This window comes from Pieris napi, chromosome 6, assembly GCF_905475465.1.
Source record: "Pieris napi chromosome 6, ilPieNapi1.2, whole genome shotgun sequence".
NCBI lineage: Eukaryota > Metazoa > Arthropoda > Insecta > Lepidoptera > Pieridae > Pieris > Pieris napi.
In genome coordinates, this window is record NC_062239.1 from 8,356,543 (window position 1) to 8,379,763 (window position 23,221).

The 23,221-nt window shown below is 32.4% G+C and overlaps 3 protein-coding genes across 6 annotated transcripts; 1 reads left to right on the top strand and 2 right to left on the bottom strand.

The window, feature by feature from the left end:
* The first annotated feature begins 4,702 nt into the window (after positions 1-4,702).
* Positions 4,703-6,542, top strand: LOC125050098 (m7GpppN-mRNA hydrolase). The gene is made up of 4 exons (XM_047649700.1): positions 4,703-4,948; positions 5,026-5,182; positions 5,339-5,557; positions 5,766-6,542. The coding sequence occupies exons 1-4, from the start codon at positions 4,875-4,877 to the stop codon at positions 6,423-6,425; spliced, it is 1,110 nt and encodes a 369-aa protein (XP_047505656.1). The 5' UTR covers positions 4,703-4,874; the 3' UTR covers positions 6,426-6,542.
* Positions 6,543-6,972: 430 nt separating this feature from the next.
* LOC125050097 (glycosylated lysosomal membrane protein A-like) lies at positions 6,973-15,229 on the bottom strand. The gene is made up of 7 exons (XM_047649699.1): positions 14,882-15,229; positions 14,418-14,666; positions 12,291-12,473; positions 11,746-11,970; positions 11,145-11,278; positions 10,550-10,684; positions 6,973-8,420 (listed from the first exon to the last, which is right to left on the bottom strand). Exons 1-7 carry the CDS (start codon positions 14,963-14,965, stop codon positions 8,243-8,245), a joined length of 1,188 nt encoding a protein of 395 aa, XP_047505655.1. The 5' UTR covers positions 14,966-15,229; the 3' UTR covers positions 6,973-8,242.
* Positions 15,230-15,583: 354 nt separating this feature from the next.
* On the bottom strand, positions 15,584-21,647 carry LOC125050096 (probable tRNA (guanine(26)-N(2))-dimethyltransferase). 4 transcript variants are annotated; one of them, XM_047649697.1, is made up of 11 exons: positions 21,630-21,647; positions 20,697-20,777; positions 20,296-20,544; positions 19,938-20,125; positions 19,451-19,679; positions 19,045-19,193; positions 18,686-18,854; positions 18,272-18,492; positions 17,970-18,107; positions 17,232-17,399; positions 15,584-15,744 (listed from the first exon to the last, which is right to left on the bottom strand). In XM_047649697.1, the coding sequence occupies exons 3-11, from the start codon at positions 20,536-20,538 to the stop codon at positions 15,603-15,605; spliced, it is 1,647 nt and encodes a 548-aa protein (XP_047505653.1). In that variant the 5' UTR covers positions 20,539-20,544; positions 20,697-20,777; positions 21,630-21,647; the 3' UTR covers positions 15,584-15,602. The 4 variants fall into 4 exon arrangements, with proteins under 4 accessions (XP_047505653.1, XP_047505650.1, XP_047505652.1 ...); XM_047649694.1 differs by lacking the exon at positions 21,630-21,647 and having other exon boundaries at positions 20,622-20,727; XM_047649696.1 differs by lacking the exon at positions 21,630-21,647 and having other exon boundaries at positions 20,311-20,544; positions 20,622-20,725.
* Between the last annotated feature and the right edge of the window lie 1,574 nt (positions 21,648-23,221).

Genomic DNA, 23,221 nt, shown 5'->3' on the forward strand with positions numbered 1-23,221 from the left:
AGTTATAATTTAAGCTTCGTTCTGCTATTGCACGCTACTCTCTTATTTAATATTACTCAAAGTAAGCAATTTTTCATGTTTACGATATGGTGTCATAGAAGTTTCATTTATACAGGGAGGCCAAAAAGTCGTGGTTCAAACGCAACTAGGGGTTAATTGGGGTCATCACCTGCAAAAAAATTCTACGGGAGGTCCTTCAGCTCAACCCCTACATAATTATGATTTATTTTGCGTTTTTATAATAAATTGACTTTTTTTTTACTAATTCTTATTGAAATTCGAAAAAATCTACATCCGGTATCTTTTTCATAATATCCACTAGATTGGTACTGACGAGTCATTGCGCTAGACATGCTATTTATGGTTGTTTATTGGGTGTATTGAAGATAATATTAAGTTATACGATGTAAAATTTTCTCAAATCACAACTTTTTGTTTACTTCGGACCCCACTGTGAAAAAAAAGTACTCTATCGAAAAGTGACTCTGTATTACAAGTGTATAGGGATTCTGAAAAGGTATTACACATGGCCATGAGTGGCTCTAATTTCTTTCTAGGACGAAAAAACAAAACAACGATTGTAAAATAATTGTTGTACGAAGAGTAGAAATAGATAAGTCAAGGCAATGTCAGACACATACCACCGGCAGTAGAGTTGATGGAAAAGAGGGCGCTGCTGTAGTAGTTATGAGGGGACAGACAAAAGCCCGAAGTAAAAAACTGGCTAGTTACTGCGCAGTCCATTAGGTGGAACTGCTCCTAATGCTTTCAAGGCACTAAAACTACGACCTAAGGGACGTAAGTATCAAACATTCACTGACCCTAAGTCATTCCTGATGGCAGTAGCTGACGGCCTTCGGGCACCCTCATTGTCCTACAAGACTATCATGCATAGTATCATGACTATACCAAACCAGCGGGCATTCCGACTCAAATATTAAGGGCATGGAGCAGTGGCGTAGCTAGGTGACCAAGGGCCCTGGGGCAAATTAAAAATGGGGGCCCACTGCTATGTGTACTTATTAGGTTTAATCAAATAAAAATATGAAATATACAAATACTTTAAAAATACTCAGCTACTTAAGCTCTTTTTTGTGTGCAGGGCAGGTAATAAAAAATTTAAACAGTAACAACATAAATTACAATTACATAGGCTGCTCTAAAAGTATCGGGAATGGAATAATACCACTGTTCCTGTCATATTTAAATCTTTTTAATGGTAGGGGAGCCCACGATGCTAAATGGGGATTTACTCGAGCGTCGTAGAGACCTATTGGGATGCAAAGCTTAGATAATAAGGAGAAAAAAATGTTATTTGATATATACCTTTTCATCGGTGGGGGAAGCGGCTATAGATTGTTAAATATGTAAAAAAAAACCGTTGCATGGACATCCTCGAGCGCGTCAGATATTGATAGCATCATTTCCCTACGTATTTTTAATAATGTACGTATGTTAATCTGATCGTTTGCATGATGCGGGTGGTTGTATTTAAGGGTTGAAAATGAAAAAAAAATAAAAATTATCGAGCGCGTCAGATTTTCTAAGGGAGTGTTAAGTGCACCAAAAAAAAGCTCTCATTCACTAATCTGACGATTTCGATGGGACGCAAACCCACGGCCATTTTCATAATTTGCAAAAAAAAAATCGCAATTTTGAAATACTCAAGCGCGTCAGATTAAGATATATGTGGTTCATCTTTATGTTCTAAACGTACTGTCTCATAATCTGACGATTATCTAGAGGGATTCGCCTGATCTGACAAAAAAACATTTAGAAAAACGGTTCACCTAAAGGGCCATCCCTGCAACTTCCCGCTAATTCCATTCCTGGGCGCTTAAAATTGATATTTTGAGCTCGCTGAGTTCAAAGAAATAACATCTCTATGCATTTGAACTCTCCCAGCTCGAAAGTCTGATAGAAGTTTCATAGAACACTATTTTTGGAATTTTCAAACCGCAATAACTTAGCAATTTTCACGCGGTTGGCGGCATTCGACGCAGTTTTATCATCATCATAAGTAATTTTGCAATTTTAATTGATCGAACCACAAATTTCGGAGTAATCCCGAAAAAACACTTTTTCGGGTTTCTTTCGTTCACGATATCTCTCGAACTAATCAACCGCTTTTGACCAGCTTGGTGGCGATCGACGTGGTTTTTTCAAGCTCAAAGGCGGATTCGTTTTTGAAGTTGATTGATAAAGAAACCACTTTAAAAAAAAAAAATCTTATTTTTTTAAGATTTTTCAAAATTTCTCAAAATCAATCGGTCCGAATCGGTTCAAATTCACAGGAAATGTAATTTTGAGGGAAATATTTAGAACGCGGTTTAGTAGATTCCGATCGGTTTAAGGAAATGTAGGCATCACGCAGCTGCACGCATTTAACTTTATCGACGAATTTTTGTTATTTCGGCTTGTAGAAATCGTCAGATTATATATTTTTCATTATTCTGGAATTATTTCCTTCAAAAAAAAAAAAAATTAGCTACGCTCGAAAATGTCGAGATGAATTTTTTTTTTTTACAACTTTGTTGCCCTCCCCTTTTTTTCCGTCACTCTCAAATTGTCAGATTAGTGGAATATACACTTTTTAGAATGTAATTAACTCACCCTACCTTAATCTGACGCGCTCGGGAATTTCTGATGGTCAATTTTTTTTTACTAATCTGATCCTGTCTCCTTCACGCGCGGCCTTATATATGGGCCTTATATATGGGCCTCATATTTTGTGGAGGTACTTAACCGGGTACAAGGTATCCCCCTATATATTAATCTGCCGCGCTTTTGTAAATCCCGAAATCCCCTCTTGGGCTCCCCTACCATAATTGAAAACTCCTTTTTTTTAAATCGAATACCATTTATTTTTTTTAAAAAAGATTAGAAGAAGACATACCGCGAAATTCATGCAACTTTAGACATTGGCATGAGTCAAATACAAATAATCTTGCAAGAAAAATTAGGTGTAAAAAAGTTGTTTTACCGATGGATACCGCATTCGCTCTGTGAAGAGCAAAAAGCGGCTCGCGTTACTTGGTGCGTACTGCGTACTCGAAAGATTCCACGCAGGATCCTCAAATGCTGTATACAACATCGTATCAGGTGACTAATCCTGGATATACGCGTACGAACCCGAAACAAAAAACCAGTCACGAGTTTGGGAGTTCGAAAATGAGTTAAAGCTAATGAAAATTATTGTTCGTTCACGGAGTGTTGCAAAAAAAATGGTGGCCACGTTTGTCTCCAAAACCAGCCATGTTGCGACTATTCCTCTTGAGGGACAAAGAATGGTTAATGCAGAATGGTATGCTAGCATTTGTTTGCCACAGATAGTTTCTGAACTCCGTAAAGAGAACTGCAACCGCCGCATCATCCTCCATCACGACAATGCGAGTTCTCACACCGCGCACAGAACAAAAGAGTTTTTAGAGCAAGAAAACATAGAATTATTAGACCATCCGCCGTACAACCCCGACCTAAGCCCTAATGATTTCTATACTTTCCATAAAATAAAGAATAAATTGCGTGGTCAGAGATTTTCATCACCTGAAGAAGCTGTGGACGCCTACAAAACGGCCATTTTGGAGACCCCAACTTCCGAATGGAATGGTTGCTTCAATGATTGGTTCCATCGTATCAAAAATTTGTCAAATTTCGCGGAGAATACTTCGAAAAGCAATAAATACATTTTTAAATTGTAATGTTGTGTCAATTCCATAATTCCCGAAATTTTCAGTACCGCCCTCGTAATATTTGATGTAGGTTTGGCGAATAAAATGAAATACAGAAGATTTAAGGGTATATTATATATAAAGGTCGGGCCTACCAACTGACTAAATAAATATTATATTTTCAATTTTTTCCTAGCTTAAGTTTTCGCAAAAGTATCAATGACTTCATTTATATCCAGGCCTGATGCGGTTTTGTTTTCAATTGCTATTTAATTCGCGTTATACAATGAGCTGTAGCCGAAATCTTTAGATTTGATTTTTTACATTAGCTTACTTACTCCTGATAGAGCATGAATTTTTTAACATTTTTTAACCAAATGAGATTTCTGGTGAGGATTCGAGGGCCCCCTGAGCTTGAGGGCCCCGGGGCACTGCCTTGCCTTGCCCCTTGGTAGCTACGCCACTGGCATGGAGGATTCTCCGCCTATTTGCACAGATTTCAGTAGAGCCTCTGTAACAGAACGACCAGCGAGACTACTGTATACACTACATTACTGTGTACATACTTGTTAACGGATTGCCCAAAATGCAAAAGTAATAGGCCCGTAAACTCTTTTTTAATTTGCAATACATATTATTGAATTAGTCTGGCCGAATATTGGTAAATATCTCAGGGTATGTGATTGGATTTTTTAAAATTTAAAGTTATTTATAAATTAAAAATAACGCCTATTGATTTTAGTGGAAACTGGGGGGCCTTTTTATCCACGGGGCCCTGGGATGCAACCCAATAAGCCCCTAAGTAGATTCGCCCCTGATAATAGGGTGTCCTAATATAATATCTATTAACCTTGGACCTTTTACAGGTTTGTACTTTGTCCTTTTATTATTACCGTAAAGATCGAGTCGCGCTAATAACAATTTTGAAGATTATGTTCGTTAACGGTGTTTTAACGCCATCTAGTATGTTAGATATCTGTGGTCACGATTGTGTAATTGACATAAAATACGAAGTCAAAAAACTTAATATTATAATAGAGTAGACTGTAGACTCACGGCTTTGTCAAGGTTTGATTGAGGAATGAGAATAATTCAGACAAATTCCTTTTAACAATAAACATTTAGCTGTACTTGTATAACATTTTATTAGTTTCTTTGTTTAAATAAGGTTGTATAAGAAATCTAGAAGTTGGTTTCTGAGCAATGACTTCGTCAGCTGTAGTATCAAAAAATCATGTACATTCAATTCCTCTTTATATCTTGGATGACATTTGCAGGTAAATAACTATATTCAAATCTTCATAAAAATATACACTTTTACTCTATATAAATTAACTAACGTGTATTGCCTTAGTCGTTTCATCATAAATTTACCAAAAGAAGAGCGTGCTGACATGGTGAGATTATGTTTCCAAATAGAATTAGCTCACTGGTTTTATTTGGACAATTATTGTACAAATGATGCTGCAAATCCTTGTGGTATTACGCAATTCGCAGCACATATTTTCCAGGTAATTAAATATATTTTTCTGGTTTGTATAAATCGTTGTATGTACACATTTACCAAAGAGACAAACATCCATTTCTGGAATAGTAGCTTTGTAATAATACAGAACCTGTTCTACCTTATAATATTCATCATACTAATGTTTTTATTTTGGTTTTAGCATGTTCCTTTTTTACAAGAACATAACAGCCGTATGGATGAAATACTGGATACCTGGAGGCAATATAAACAAAGTGTACCAACATATGGGGCTATTATATTAGATTCTGATTTGTCACATGTGCTTTTGGTACAATCTTATTGGACTAAAGCTTCATGGGGCTTTCCAAAAGGCAAAGTAAATGAGGATGAAGAGCCATGGACTTGTGCTGCTAGAGAAGTAATTATATTTGTAATATTTTATAGTTTTGATCCCATGAGACTCCGTCCTAACTTTATATAAAAATTGTATGATATAAAAAATAAAATTGTGTGATCTTAGGCTTTGGTTAAAGTCTGTACTTAATTTGAAAAGTGATCTAGTAGTTAATATTAACAGAAATAGACATGACTGTCAACTAAATTGTAATCTCAATGCTTGTTTTCAGGTCTTAGAAGAGACAGGGTTTAACATTAGCAATCTTATCAACAAACAGGACTACATAGAAACATCAATACATGATCAAATTGTCCGGCTTTATATTATTGGTTATGTATCTCGAGATACTAAATTTCAACCTCGAACACGAAATGAAATAAAAGCATGTGAGTGGTTTCCTATTGCTGATTTGCCTGCAAACAGAAAAGATATGACACCTAAAGTAAAAATGGGTGTAAGTCCTAATGCATTCTTTATGGTTCTACCATTTGTAAAACGCATCCGAAGGTGGGTAGCAGAGCGGAATCCTAAAGTGTTCTTTCGAAGAACTAGACATAAGTCAATGGGGGAAATTGAATCAAATAATAGCAAAACCAAAACTATTTCACAAGGTCTTCAAAATGAAATTCAAGAATATCAACAAAATGCTGGGCCACCCTGTATCAATGGACATACTAGTGTCAAGTTGAATGGGAACAAGAAAAATGGGAAAATGGCTAAACGACAACTCTTCACTCCACAAAATGTAAATGGAACTCCATTCTCTCCAGTACAGAGTTTGAGCTCAAATACTGATGATGACATTTACAGCACATATTTTAATTTTATCTCTCCTTCTTGGAGCAATTTTAAGTTTGACAGAAGAGCAATTTTAGATTGTTTGACTTGAAAAAAATTACAATGTTAGAGAGAACAAAATCTCACTATTTTACACTATGAAATGAAATTGACGAAATTATTTAAATACATTAATGAATACACTGAGATAAATTGAATGTAAAATCAAGCTATTGTTTTATTAATAGTAAATTCATATATCAATTGTATTACATGTGTCCTAAAAAATTGAAGTAAACTTTTGGGCCAATGTGTTCAGTGACAAAGTACTAAATCTAGATAGGTTATTCTGCTGTCACTAAACTCCTTAAAATACTGACTTAAATTATATTGTAGGTCTTTCATGAATTATATTAATATGACAGCAGTGATGCATTAACATATACCTACCAATGTGCTGTAGTTGTGCTAGCTACTTCCTATTACATATATATATAGCCTACTTGTTATTTACTATCAGTTCTTTATTTAACATCTCTTATAAAAGGATAAGGAAAAGCAAAATTTTGTAAATTTGCTTATTTATTTGAGCTCTATATTAATGCACTTTGCCTAAGGTACTCTACTCACAGAATAAATAGTTACAAACAAATAAAAAATAATCTATAGTCAATTTTATTTACGAAAATCAATAAAATACATAATTAAATTAAATTATTTACAAATTCATCTAAAATATGCCTAGTACAAATATTTAAACACAAAGCTTATTTACATGAATATGTTTCTAGACCAGCTTTTTTATACTATTAAGAAATTTTACCGGGCACTCAATAAATTGCTTGCACTCTATATAACAGTGATTGAGCCAGTCTAGTTTCACTAAGCATTTTATGTTGACGTTGATATATTTCGTTCCTTCTACAGCTTTCTTATATGTAAGACCAATATGAACACCGAATAACTCATATAATCACTATCCCAATCATGCTTAAAAATATTCACAGCGTTTAAGCCCTATAATAATATTTTTTTTATTTTATGTGATAAAACAGGTATTACATAGATTTTGTTTCATACATGCAGTATTTGTCTGTGGTTTATGGATCTTTATGAAGATAAAACATCTGTAGTCGTCATCCAGGTTTTAAAAATTAAGGAAAATATAGTATTATACATTATTTAACATGTGATTTCATAATAGAGATTTTTTATATCACAATAGGTTAAAAATACTTAAGGTTTATATCTAATGTAATAATTCCGAATATGAATATTTTTCCATAACTTTTAAATCGTCTATTACCTATGATAACCGATCTTGGTGGATCGTTAACCTTAACACCTAATTATCAAATTTACTTCCTACTTATTATAAGGGATTTGGTTTAAAATAATACAAATTACATATATTTTTATATAGGAATATTTAAACGAGACCACAAACTTATTCATATCGTGCTGTAGTATTTTTAACTCGAAACAATAGATTACGTTGCGTCGAGTCTATTACATAATACAGTCTAACTACTAACCGTATTAAATACCAGAAATAAAAATCTATTTTAAAATTTTGACAAACTATTTAATGAATTGTATGATTTTTAATTGGCTGTCCACATGTATCCAAATATAGAAGGCACTCTACAGTACAGACAAGATACATAAGCAAATTAGATTATAACGAGCTTTAGAACTAAATAGTTATTACTGGTAATAAGTTTGTAGCATAAAAGAGTACCCAGCTTAAATTTTGATACAATAATTGGTTATTTGGTCACTTTTTAGTTATTTTGTTCATAGTCAATATAAATTAAGTATTATAGGAAATGAAGATATTTCATAAAATTAGGCTATTAAATAATATCATTTTACCACGACCTAAAGACCGTCGTCGTCCATATCTAGCACCACGAACTGATACTTCAGTCAGTCCTCATTGGTGAATCTCGTCCGAGTGTTGGTCTGCCTATACCTCCGGAACAGCACAAAGGCAACACCAGAGAGGGCCAACACTATTGGTACTCCAAGGCCGATTGAGATAATGAGGATTACGAAGAAAGAAAATCCGTCTACAGGAGGTGTGCCATAGCCCATTGTATAAGACCTGATGAAAAAAAAATTGAGTATTTCATTATAGAGGTAAATTTGTGAACAAGTGTTTGGAAATCTACGCTATATACTAACACGAAAAATTACAAGACTTTCACTTCGTGGTTAGCAAAGTAAGTCGAAGAAAAAACAGTCGAACGAAATCGTTTCTTATGAACGCTACCTTCACGGTATGATTGAGTTCTAGGGAAATTTGTCGAACTTGATAAAGCCTACTAAAGCGACAGCATTTGTCTTTTAGGCATATTACGTATATATATATATATAAACAAGTTTCATCTTTCGCGATAAACTCAAAAGTGAATTTCACCAATATCTAGAATAATACTTGAGAAATGTTTAGGTATATATTTTTTCAAGTTACGGGTCGCGATTGCCTGATGTCGGGGCGTGAAGGTAGATAGGTATAAATCTATAATTTGCGTAATGGTTACGAAAGTCCTCACATTTCATTGCCCAGGTTAATTATTATTTATTTAGAGAAATAGGTAATAAAGTCCTATACTCCTGAAAAGTGAACGAGGCAGATTTTATTGCAGGATTCATTTTCGTAATGGTCATTTAATTAATAATTTACTTGTGATCAGTTATTAATTTCAACCTGAAACAAGTGTTGTTTCTCCTGAAATCGAACTCTGTATTTCCGATTATGTTAACTGATAAGTAACGTAAGTTGCTCATCTATCTGTTTATTGACTCACTCCCATCTGAACCTTTACCGTATAATGTAATATCTAACAGTTAACGTATATATATTTATGTTTGTAGCAGCGCTCCGTCAGCGTATTTGAAACTAAACATATGCATAATATGTTTAAATTTAATTCATGTAGTAGTGTAATAAATGTATGGAAAATTGTTAAGTTCGATCTATCAAAAACTGATATTGTATTGACGTATACAAATAATTTAAAAAAAGCGGCAAATTTGTCGCGGTAAATTTCGCTTCGATGTAAATGTCTTACGTATATCTAAGCAGTTGTCTTGAAACTTAAAAAAAGGGTGCGTGTACGCGTAAAGGTGTCTGCCCACTATCCCGTAGCATACCATGACCGTACTAGGACCGTTTCAGACAAAAAACTATTCTTTGTATTAAGAAGTATGAGACTATGCTCACTAGACCGTTCCGTCACCGGCCGACACCGTAGCGTGCCATGCACGAGCCGTCAACTATTCGTCGGAGGGAATATTTTGCCGGTGCGGACACGCTACGTGCAAGGCACGCGACGTTGCCAGACCGCTGCGCGCAGGCGGCTAAACGGTGACTGAGCGGGGAGTATGACCGTTACAAACCCGTTTTAAATGCGTTAAATTTGAATATACACATTCGGAAGTACTGAAAAAACTTTTCTTCGTCATCAACTAAGTGCCTGAATAATGTCCAATATGGAGAATATTTGCGTTTTTTTATAGAATTGTGAATCCAGTAGCGTCGAGTGTTTTATAGGCATTCCTCTTCCTCTTCATCCAAAATGATAGCAATAATTGCCAGTTGTTTAATCGTTACTTTCCTTATAGCCATAAGTAACTATTTCAATATTTCACCACATTAACGCGTCTACGCAACACTTATATTTGTACGAGAATAAACCTATGCCTTACGAGTGTATTGAAAAGATTTCTGCCGTGTCATATACGGGCATCATACAGATTGAATACGGGTTACATACGGGTTGTAAACGGGTTCAGAACGCTGTCGGCCCGCTTCAGTGGGCGAAATAGAGCGTACCTAGCACGGTCATGGTATGGCTACGGGGATGGGCAGACACCTTTAGAAGTTATACTTCTTTGGCATTATTAAAAATAGTTTTTGTTGCATGCAAATAATTAATTACAATTAAATAATCAAAGACTGGAAAAGGAGTCGTTATAGTCAATAAAGTTCAGTTTACATTTGACAAATTAAATAAATAAATATTTATTATTATTCTCTTGTATTAAGTGTAACATAAATTCTATTATTATTCGAATGTCGTTTTTAAATTATGTCCAATGCCGTAGCATCTTCCATGGGCAACTTCATTCTGCTAATTTTGTGTCTCGGAGCGCGCGCATCGTAAAATTTCACTCTCATAAATTTTTCATAACGCGCTTAAAGAAGTATAACTTCAACAAATAACTTACCAAGCAGTATAGTTATGTTGCTTGTAATATCCGTCCCCGCTTTCACCGAACGAGACAAACATGTCTTGTACTAGAATCATCTGTTGGGACTCTTTGAAGAATAAGCTTAGCGTGCTGTCGCGCGGCATTATCGTTCTGAAATATGTACAATGATTTTAACTACAATTAAAACAAAACTTATATAAAAAACAACTTTATTTATTTAAAACATACGTACTAAGAGTGTTTACTTTACAAGTGATTTCTACGAAGAACAGAAATAGCATGCAAACTTTATTAATAAAAACCTTACAAAGTTTTAAAAGAAAATTATCGATGGTACCAAAGTAATTTAAGGTTATACAATAAAAACTGTTTTGACTCGACTCGTATCGTAACTAAATTGATGTTAACATCTGTGATGATAGTTTAAAACGAAAATTTTAATTAAGTCTATGTATGTCAGGTACTCATGCATCGTGCAATCGTCGTTGGACGATAAACGTGTTCATAATATGGTCTATATTATGAATATTCAGAATATTCAACATATTCAACATATTCATTTAAATATTACTTGATGTCCTTACATATAATATTATAATAGAGTAATTACCTGTTAAATTGGGATACGTGCGCAATGGTTGAACTGGCAACATTGCGTTTTGGCGACGTGTAGCTCACAGGACGAAACTGTAGGTATCCACCTTCCTCAGTGTCATAGAGCGATGGCGTTTTTATTTCTATAATCTGTTAATAAAAAATCAATTTAAAACATTACATCAAAATGCAAATAATAAATAGGATTATAATTTATTTAAAATATTGCTATTAAAAAATTCAGCCTTCAATCATGCAAATGCAGTACAATGTTGTTATCATGTTCTTAGCACTAGAACAGAGAATAATTATAAGATTATTGTAGAAGCTAATGACAATATTTTTGTAACCTGTAACAAGTTAGTTCATAGACAGCAGTACACTAATACATTATCTATTTTTTTTATAGAACGGGGGTAAACGGGCAGGAGGCTCATCTGATGTTAAGTGATACCGCCGCCCATGGACACTCTCAATGCCAGAGGGCTCGCGAGTGCGTTGCCGGCCTTTTAAGAATTGGTACGCCCTTTTCTTGAAGGACCCTAAGTCGAATTGGTTCGGAAATACTTCAGTGGGCAGCTGGTTCCACATAGTGGTGGTGCGATCTCTAGACTTACCTCAAAGACTCCAGGTGTATGTTCATCATCCAAACTTTTGCGCATTATATAATGCATTGTATCAGTTGGTTTATCCGTACTAGCTAAGACAAAGTGGAGCGCGTATCTTGAGGCATTGAATGACGATGTAAGGTTAACCAAGCTTACATCTATAAGTGTTGAGTTGGCTGTATGTATTAAGTGGGGCAGTTCCACCGCATAATCTTTAAATGGTAGAAGATCCAGCTACAACATTTTATTCAATTAATAAAATTTATTTTCTAGTATTCCAATGTATTGGACTATGTCACGCATTATAATTATTAAATGTTAAGATGTAATATTGATTTAATATCAGCCCTGCGATTCTGTAACTCACTTTTTGAAAAGGTGGGAGCTTGTAATTTATTGTTTATCAGTATGCCAAATCATAAAATGACTGCTTCACGACTGATTTGAGAGCGACCGCCGATGCGAAAACCGCTGTGTGAGTTCGAAAAGTGAGTTACAGAATCGCATGGCTGTTCAGATTTAAATTAAATAATTTCAAATGAGTAACAAAATACCTTAATACTAATAACAGCATCATTATTTCTGTTACGAATTCTTCCAGTCACATGGACCATAGCCTCACTGTTTGTCAATATACTCTCTTGAAGCTCCCACGAAATTCGGTTAAGACTGTATTCCCTTTGAGGATACTGAGGGTTTATGTACCCAGTGTCATGTATGTCGTCATATTCATATAACTAGAAAATAATGAAATAGATAATATTGAATTAATATTTTAAGAATTCTATACTCTATATTAAAATTCAACACTGGCAGGAAACCAAATTAATACAGAAAATAAACTATTTATTTATAATTAGGGGCCTGTTCAGCAGCTCAAGCAATATATGTTGCCTGGAAGAAATTGCTTGTTAGCGATAAGGCCGCCCATTGCCTTATAACTTAAGTAACCTGCTTTTTTTTATTTTTTGTTATATGTATGTTTTGTAAAGTTAATAAAAATAAAACTTTATGTGACGATAGAAGTTAAATTGTGGTCAACCTACGTGTGTACTGTCATTACAATAATTTTATTTGGTAAACATATGAAATTGGAGATTTGTATGAAAATTTAAAAAAAATTAAATGTTGCTATTTTGATAGCAGTTTGTTTATCCCTTTACTGTAAAAGTCTGAAAGGGAGACGATAAAGTCAACGAAAGCGTTTTGTTTTTTCCTATGTCTAAATTTTGAAAAAAGAAGAATTTTGTAGGGGCAAGGTGAGGTGACTGTCGTGAAGTGTGAGTTTGCGCGTTGTTGTGGAGAAGCAATGGGGAAGAGTTTTTGAGATTGATCAATCTTGGTATTGCGAGCTTCTCCATCAATGTTTCCAATTCTTGGCAACACATCTGCAGTCACTGATGTGCCATTCAGTAAAAAGCTGTGATCTACATCTGACAGTCACTGTCATCTATGAGTAACGTAATTTTTTTTTAGCGCACTGATTAGGTGCCGTACGCCCGTACCGCCGGTCCACCCACTGACAAGAACGATTATGTTTGTCGTACAGGATCCACTTTTTATCGCAATGCAAAAACTACCACAATTTTACAAAAACAGCAAATCTAACAATAAATTACTGAATTTAAAATTACATTAACACACCTTTCGAATAAGATTTATTTGAATTTAGCCAATCAATAAATAATTAAATTCTTAAATGCCGGTTATACCATCTCCAATTACATAGATAAAGACTTAGACATATTATACTTAACATATAAATCAACTAATAAAAATTAAAAACACATTCCATGTCTACATTCTAATTAATTATAAAAAAAGTAAAAAAACTTATGTATATGTCTTTATAGTTTGATCAGTGTAGTAGCTTCTAAGATTATATTTGATATTTTTGCCAGGATTTTTATGTTAAAGGTGATATTATATATAACAATGTTTTCTGTTCATTATATGTCTATATATATCTTTCGCAAGTTGATGCAAGTGCAAAATAAGAAAGAAAATCCTATTGTTTCATCTAGGAGAGTTGTAACTCTGTAAAAATCTGCTTTAATAATTATCTTATATTCATTACCTTCATAATTATATATAACTACTGTTTTTACTAACATGGTATGATGGAACCATTAATACTTGGGAGTAACAATAATTATAGATTTTGTTCATAATTATTTACCTATTCAAAATTTAAACACAAACTACATTGATTTAAATAAAGTACATTAATTGATAGTGGAATAATTTATTTCTCCTTTCTATTATGTGATAGAAATAACATGCATATAGGCCAACAGCGACATTATCAGTATTTATGATTCAAACAACTGTATAAACACATATGGTTATGATTCATTATGGATCAAGTTACATAGAATATGTTATCTACAATATTGTTTAAATTGTTTTAATATAAATATATGTATAATAATTTAAAAGTACTTAATATGAATTTACAACAATAATCAAAAGATTCAGAGTATTGATTTTTTTTTAGAAAGATGTGTTACCCTATGTGTGTGTTAATAATTAATTGAGAAATAACATGGAGATCGGCCATTAAGGGAAAATATTCTTATTCTTAATCATACGATTTACATACCTATGATTAAGATTTTTGATTAACTATAAAAGTAATGAGAAATGTCCCGTGGTAAGGTGGTAATTATTTTAAAACTTACTTTGTCAATAGTGGCAGCAAAAGTATACCATGGCTTCTCAGTCCAATTAAAATATATTGGTTTATTTTCATCCCACTGAATATTTAATGATGTATTTAAGCTTCCAACAGAGAGCAACACAGTGGGCAGGTGCTTAGTGAAATCCCAAATCTGATGTAAGACATCAGACTTTCCTTCACCACGTATATACACTAGAGTTGTAGTATTTGATGAACAACCTTGACATCCTGGATTTAAATGAGCTGATATCTGAAATAATAAAGCCAATGTAATAAGATTTCAGTCACTTAATAATTTAATATAAAAAAGTGTTTAAAATTGTTTTAGGTTCTAAATGAGTTAACAAAATGACAATTATCACAATTGAATACCAATGTTTTACATGAATAATAAAAGGTATAAGAAATTGGAAACAAAGGCAGTTTTGACCTTCATAATTAGGTTTAGCAATAAATGTCGTTTACCTTTCTATCCAAGCCATTTGTTGAAGAAAAAAGGCAACTAATAAATAAAATTGCAGATATCACTCTTATCAAAGAAGGGAACATTATATTTATTTATAACAGCAATAGTAATTAATTTGCGTAAAAGTTAACACGATCATAAAAACAATTTATACAATAAACATGTCAGCGCGTGTGACATATGAGAATGCAATTATACGTAATACCTAAGAAATTGATATGCTTATCGTAATTGTTAAATAGTTCTAAAGACTCAGTGTTGTGTCTAAATGTTTATGATTTTAACGCGGAAATGAAATAATTAAATACAACTATTTGTCTTGTGTAACAGTTTGACTGCTGAGTGCTGACATAACAATTGTGAATTGTGACATCAACAGTCAACTGGTAATTACAGCGATAGACTATAATAATGTTTGATAGATTATATTTGATAAACCCGTTTTAGATCAAAGCTTATTACATCCTGACGAATTTTGATTTGTACGAGCCTGCCCGCGCGAGAATCCAGATAATTATAATCGTATTTGTGCATTCAGATTTTTGTGGGTGATATTTAATATTTAAGTTTTTAAACCAAGTTGCGTTCGAATTAATCGACTGATTATTATATTTATTAGAATTAGCACTTCCCTTAAGGCAATACTGACCGCTTTCCGCCCTTAAGGAAAGGATGATAGGAAATATAAATTATTAATAAAATTTACAAAACAATAATTTATTAATTCACAGATTCTTCTACAACATATTGTTTTTTGCGCGCCCCGTCGTCTTCACTACGTGGCGAATGTTCTCGTTTCTCCTGCTTTTTACTTTTCTTGTTTTGATTTTTAACCGCCTTCGACATCTTTTCTTCACCAACACTGTAAACACAAAAGCGTGATATTGATGTACTGCAAGTAGACAACGGAGTAGAAACTTTTCTGTGTCCGGTATTAGTAGATTATGATTATTGTGCAGATTAATATACAGGGGATACCTTGTACCTGGTTAAGTACCTCTACCAAATATGAGCACCATATACAGGATGTCCCAAAAGTCTCTCAAATAAAGTCAAAGAAATTTTCTCATAGGTAATGCCACACGGTATAAAATGACATTTTCCTACAAGTTGGAGTGATCGGCACAGGGTTTAGGATCATAGGTTACATAAAGCACTATTCGGAATGACGTAAGAGAAAAAAAATTGGCAAAAAGTAAATATTTGTAACAACAGGAATGAAAAAACTGTCACATGGTGTACATTTTCTGGAATAAAAGGAAAATTTCCATAACTTCAAAAATACATGACTTATTTTTTTTTTCTGATAACTGGTGTGGCATTAGGTACCTATGAGATGAGAAAATTTCGACTTGACGTCGACTTTTGGGACACCCTGTATATATGGCCGCCCGTCAAGGATAAAGCATAAGATTAGTATAAAAAAATTAATCATCATACTTTCTCGAGCGCGTCAGATTGTATATTTCACAAATCTGAAAATTTGCAAGTAACGTAAAGAAAGGGGAGGGCTCCCCCCACCGATGAAAAGGTTTATATTATATATAACGTTTTTTCTTATAATTATCTAAGCTTCGCAACCCAATAGGCCCCTTTGACGCTCGAGTAAATTCCCATTTAGCATCGTGGGCTACCCTACTATATATTCGTTCTTCCTTTTATTATCAATGTAAAACTTAAATAATTATGCCTTCACCGCCAGGTATCGCACCTAACATTTCCGAATTGAAGCTTTGTACTTGAACTATTAAGCCTTGAAATAAGGTGCGTGAGGTAAATAAAAAACCTTTAGTACCAAAGATAATCTAACACTTAAAACTGTGTTAATGTATGTAATAAAAACCTAAAGGTTGTTGTCAATCAATGCGTAGATGGCAATACATTTTAATTAATTTTTTTAAATCATCAAATTTGAATGTAACTGTGCCAGTGTTTTTATTTATTTATTTGCTTATCAGCATTCTTACACAACATTTAGACAATTATTATCTACTTATACAAAATAAAGATATATAATAAATTGTAAGATCATTATAATACACTTAATATAAAAAAGGAGTAACAAACGATATCTATTAAAGGATACCAGAGAATTTTATATTATTTTTATTTTTTAGTATATTTGAAGGGATACTATACATGACTGAGTTACGAAAATAGTTTTTATTAGAATGAGGAATTTGAAATAGTTGGGTTTGAGTGTGACCATGTGTAGGCCGTTTTAGGGCTTAGACAGAAATGAAATCAGCCGAACCTTTGCAATATGTAGCTCTGACATTAGAAAAAAAAAATAATTACGCAATTATTGTATTTCAAAAAAGATTTGAATTTTTCGAAATAAGGACTTACTTTATAGAGGCTCTAGATCCAGGTCCCCAATATCTTGTAGGATTAAACTGGAATCGTAAAGCACCATTTCGTCTACTTGATGGATTAGCATCAGTTCTCTCGGTTAAATCTACTGTGTTCTTTATATCCTGACTTAAAATGTATTTGGCTGTTGCATCTGATTCTAATCTGTAGAGAAATAAAGATTTATTTAAAATTCGTACTTTTTGAAGTTATACTTCTTTAGGCGCGTTATGAAAAATTGATGAGAGTGAAATTTTACGATGCGCGCGCACCGTGACACAAAGTTAACAGAATGAAGTTGCCCACGGAAGATGCTACGGCATTGGACATAATTTAAAAACAACATTCGAATAATAATAGAATTTATGTTACACTTAATGTAAGAGAATAATAATAAATATTTATTTATTTAATTTTTCATATGTAAACTGAACTTTATTGACTATAATGACTCCTTTTCCAGTCTTTGATTATTTAATTGTAATTAATTGCATGCAATCAAAACCTATTTTTAATAATGCCAAAGAAATATAACTTCTTACGCGCGTACATAAGTACACGCACCCTTTTTTTTAATATACCTGGGCTGTTTTAATAAAAATTCATAGATAAATTATTTCTATTTTTAAATTTAAAAAGAGATACAAATTTTTGGCAATTTTTATAAGTTCTTAAGTATCATCACATATCATCAGTGGTCATAAGAATGGTAGATATTTGAAAGGTGATATTTACTTAGATGCTTTAATAGGATGAGTCTTCTCCCAAGTTCTGATAATGTCCCATATGAAGTGTGCGGGCGCATTAGTCTTTATTGATAATTTAGCTGCATGCGAAAATGAAACTTGGTACCCAGCATTTAGTATGGTAGACCTATAAAAAAACTTGTTCTTTAACTTTGATACATACATATAAGTACTCATTTTGAAATAAATACTCGAATAATAATTATACAAAGTTTGTTATAAAACTTTTTTTATTTTCTTTTCAAAGATAATTTGCCCGCAAAGCAATTGTTATGCTGAAAAAGACAATACCTCATTCTCAACATAGGCATAGTCTCCAAATGTACTCTCCCAAAAAGTTTATCCAGGATATAATATAAAGGCGTGTCCTGCAACTCCTCTTGCACCATAGACAAGATCCCTTGAATCCTCTTAGCTGTGCCAAACTTATGAGAGTTTTCTTCAACATGGTTTAGAACCCGAGAAACAAAATCAACATTATGTATTGGTGCTGACCAGATGGGACCACCTAGCTGTAAAGAATATTTTTGTCATTATATTTAACTTATCTTATTATTGTCATTAGAAAACTTATACATGGTAGCCCTCAATACTAGGGCTCTCAGACTCATAGATCATCACATTTACACAGATTAAAAGTAATAAGGAACATTCTAGCTAATAATAGTCATGTATAGGCAGGTACACACAGCACTATTTACTCACATGATGTCTCTGATTGCAGTGAACACAGAATTCACCAACTGGTGGTACACTTGGCAGAAAACTCTTCATTTGATCTGGATTTTTTTCAGTTGGGTTTGGTTTAAAAGCACCCAGTGGTTGCAGTGTTAAATTGTCACACCCCACACACTGGTATACCATTGAAAGTTTGCTGTGAAAAAGAGTTTTACATTGATCCTAGTTTATGGGTGATTCAAGTAAAATTTAAACAAGTGAACTTGAATAAGTACTATTGTCTATTTTTATTTATATGATATTAATATTGTTGTATGTGTGATTTACGTTATTGTTAGCTTTCAATTATTGAACACCAATACGTAAATAACATTATTTAAAATTACCTTGTGGTTTTCTTACAATGAAATGCACCTGAGTAAATTTTGACAAATACTCTTATGTAAAAATCTGCCGATATGCTCAGTATCGGTTCTATAAACCTACTGTATCTGTTTGCATGGTGCTCTATACTTTGAAGTAATATCCTTAATGCCTGGAAATGTTATATTTTTAATAAATCTAGAAATCTACTCCTAGGTATTATTTATTCATTGATAGCTCTCTCCCGCTCAATGATACAGATGTTTGTTTAGTGTAATATATGATATGTATATATTTCTATAGGACACAAAATATCTCAATGCAGTTGTCTAAGGTGAATTAAACAAACAGAAAATTGTATTTACTTTACAGTATTTTCTCCATTAGTGTACTATAAATTGCTTAGTCACAATATAAATGTCTATTTACCATTTCATGACAACACTTGGTTTTTAGACTAATGGCACCATATTTAACATAGCATGTTTCTGGCGAGTTTCCAGCCAAGACAGCCATATCTGTTGCAGTCACAAGCAATAACCCACCATCTTGTACACTCTGTACAGCTGAATCTAAGAATATGGAAGGGCATCCATATGGATCCAGATCAATTGCTGTAAATCTTTTTGAATGATGTTTGTGTTTGTACATAAGCATGCTGAAATTTTGTGATATAATATTGTTAATGGTTGATACTTAGAATTTTTTAGTATGGTAGCCACCCACAATCATAATTTATTTTTTGTTGCAAATTCGCTAAATACTATAGATTTGTCAAATAAATGTGGTGTTAGTTTATTACTTTTCTTAGATATCATCAAAACAATAATAAATATCAACAAGTATTTTAATGACTAGATTCTTAGAAAGTTTGGATCAAAAATAAATCAATAATTGAAAATTATTTATTACTTACCAAGCATCATCATGACTTGTTTCAATAACATTATCTACACTGTTATACACAATGTTGTCCTTTATAGTCTCTACAGCTTGCTCTGACAAATCATTTGCTATTATCTTAGTGACATTTGATACTTCTTTTGCATACCTGATGCTTCTAAGACCTGTAGCTGATAATGCTTCTAGAATTGTAACTGGAATCTAAAGAAAATGTATGAATTTAGTAAGTTCATATAATAAACTAAAAGCAAAATGAGAGTCATACAAAGGTTATATACACAGAGACATGTGAATTTTAAAGAAATTTATTTTTTATTTTATACTGAATTGAAACAAGCATTTTTCTTTAATCTTGTAATATGAGTTAACACCTTATTTACACATACATCATGACTGTCTTCAAAATCTATTCCCTCCGATTTTAATTTTTCACACTTCTTAAAAGCTTTTTCTTTTCTATAATCGTTTATAAAAACGGACAACACAGCAATACTCAAGTCTCTGTTAAACTCCTGAACTGGGTTATAAAAGACCTTTTCAGAAGACACGCGTATTTCTGCTTGGCCTTCAATTATACTTTGTTTTCCTATAATATTTGATGTATCCATATTCATAATCCTCTGTAATCAAATAGTAAATAAGCTGATATTAAATATCCCTTTGCTTTAGGGTTACTTTATTTTTCAGCATTAGTAACCTTAACATAACCCTCAAAATATCGAAAAGAGTTCATACATTTAGAAAACATTATTTGTTTTACATTATCACTTACTATTTCTTAAAAAATACTTTTAAAGAAGAATCATAGTTTTCATTTTTCAACATCAAAAATAATAACATCATAGAATAAACTATAGTCCTTTTCATGAAAGAAGTCCCCCAGACGCGGCGCTGCAATCGCATGTCGTAATGTTGCCATTTATGAGTAAAAAATTTACCTATTTTATTTACATTTAGCAGATGTAATTTATCAAATAATATTATTTTCTGCATACTTCGATGAAACAATATTTCTATTATGTAAAAAGTATATTTTTATTTACTTATATTAGCGGTGTTCTACCTACTTACAGGGAAAAGATGAGAAAATACGGTAAAGAAAAGCAATACAATTTTATATTCAGAGTTTTATTGCATAATTGTTAAGTTACAATTTTTTTCCAAGTACACGCCGCTGTTATACCTTCGTTTGTAATTCTTGTTATAGTTTTCTCTGACACACCTGCAATTAAGTTATGAACAATTAAAAATAATAGTAACTTTAAGTTTATATTGCTTATGTAATATATGTTTTAATTTCAGTTACCTAGTTTCATCACGTTATGTATTTATTCAATTTTGTCGCAAAAACGAATTTATATCATAAAAGTCCCATCAATACAGCAAAAAATTATTAAATGGCAACTTTAAAAAGTACCTGTTATGGCGGCAACTCTCTTCCGAACATTGTTTAGTTGTATTAAAACACCTTGATTCTTATGTTCTGCTTCACAGAACTCTTTCACCTTTAATATCATTTCTCGAGCCGAACTTTTTACAAGTTTTGGCATTGTAATCAATCTTTAAAATGCACTAAGCTAGTTAAAAATTCACAAAAATCTACTACAACAAACGAACTTGATAACATCGACGAATGACAACATTGCCGACCTGTCAAATTTAGTTCCAAAAATCACCGCGGGACTTCTTTCATGAAAAGCACTATACTCTGAAAACATTATTCAACAGCACAGAGAAGAGACATCAAAATTCTAATTAGCTAGGGATGTGAAAAAACAATCGATTATTTAAAAAAAACGATTATTTTTTTTAATTAAAAATCGATCATAGTCGATTTTTCATCTGCCACCTCCCGACATTATGTCTGGTCTTTTATAACCCGGACCTCGAACTATTAGGGATATTCGATATACATCAATGTTTACAATGCGATACATTGAATTCGATGCTTTGAAGATGTATTGATATACTCTTGCATGATGTTTTTTTGTAAAACATCGAAAGGATGATAAAACCAGATAATTTTACAAAAACTCAAGTTTGAATGTAACACTAAAATTTATAAGTAAAATAAATTTATTCAGCAGCGCAAGATTACATACAATTAAAAAGACAACAAAAATACTGCAATGTGCTACTGAAAAGGCATACACTCAGCATTTATCAAATTTCACCTAAAATCTATCAAAACGAGATTAAGTTATTTTCGATTTTGATTATTCTTAAACGTTAATTTGTGTTTATAATTTCTATTGTTTATATATTAAAAAAAACCATGAAGAATAAAATATTTAGGGTGTTTATTCTGAAATTAATTCAAAAATTTGGAAAAAATCGATTAATAAAAAACTCGATTATTTTTTTTAAGAAAAATCGATTATTTATTAATCGATTTTTTATGCAGATTGTCACATCCCTACAGTAATCACTAATATTGCAAAATATCGTAGATAGAGTATAGAACGTCATATACCGTAATCCGTCTACGCAATATATAAACCTTTCTGTCAACTATTGCCATAATATTAAAAAAAAAACCTTTCTGTCAGGTATCTGTCAACTGTAAACGTCATCGTAATTTACCTATCAAATCCAAACTCACAGATTCAGCAATCAGCAGGGAAACCTTAAGTTGGCGGGGGGAAATTAATTTTTTGAACTTTTTTTTGGCTTCATCAACTGTTCGTTAACTGTTCTTCATTGTTCTATCAAATTTTTTTTTTGTTCGTTCTTATTTTTATTTTTTTTAATTATAAAAAAATTGACCCTCAATTTGGCACGAACTATAGATATTTTGATATATTTTTTTTTTCTAATAGTTTAGAACTATTCAATAACTGTTCGTTCAAAATAAACAACTGTTCGGCTTTCATTATTATTTCTATCTATTTCTTTTATTATTAACTTTTTTTTATAAATCTTAATTAAATGTTATTGCGCATGCGCAGTATCAATGCGCTTGAATGAGAACTATCTCATAAATTATGCGCGGCCTATTTGAATTCGATTCAAAGAGACAACACAACAATAACAGCAACAACAACAAAATCATCATCATCATCATTATTGACGACCATCAAATATCAAAAATATATTAAAAATTTAATTTCTTAGATTATTTTTCTGCATGATTATTAAAAATATTATTTTATACTCAAATATATGCTTAGGTCAAAAAATGAAGAGAAAAGTTCATAAAAATTTATTTATTTGATTAATTCAGTAATGTTATCTGTCATAGTTATTTATTATAAAGTTAAAATCTTAAGTGTTTAGTTTACTAATATGTATATCTAT

Bases quoted from the DNA above. Each gene is read 5' to 3' on its own strand.
- LOC125050098 (XM_047649700.1), top strand. From the start codon at position 4,875: ATGACTTCGTCAGCTGTAGTATCAAAAAATCATGTACATTCAATTCCT. The intron at 4,949-5,025 runs GTAAATAACTAT...GTATTGCCTTAG, and splicing joins ATCTTGGATGACATTTGCAG to TCGTTTCATCATAAATTTAC. The intron at 5,183-5,338 runs GTAATTAAATAT...TTTTGGTTTTAG, and splicing joins TCGCAGCACATATTTTCCAG to CATGTTCCTTTTTTACAAGA.
- LOC125050097 (XM_047649699.1), bottom strand. From the start codon at position 14,965: ATGTTCCCTTCTTTGATAAGAGTGATATCTGCAATTTTATTTATTAGT. The intron at 10,685-11,144 runs GTAATTACTCTA...TACATATTTCAG, and splicing joins CACGTATCCCAATTTAACAG to AACGATAATGCCGCGCGACA. The intron at 8,421-10,549 runs GTAAGTTATTTG...TTTTTTCATCAG, and splicing joins CAACATAACTATACTGCTTG to GTCTTATACAATGGGCTATG.
- LOC125050096 (XM_047649694.1), bottom strand. From the start codon at position 20,672: ATGTTTTCTAAATGTATGAACTCTTTTCGATATTTTGAGGGTTATGTT. The intron at 19,680-19,937 runs GTAAGTAATAAA...ACAAAATTTCAG, and splicing joins ACAAGTCATGATGATGCTTG to CATGCTTATGTACAAACACA. The intron at 18,493-18,685 runs GTGAGTAAATAG...TATTCTTTACAG, and splicing joins ACTGCAATCAGAGACATCAT to CTAGGTGGTCCCATCTGGTC.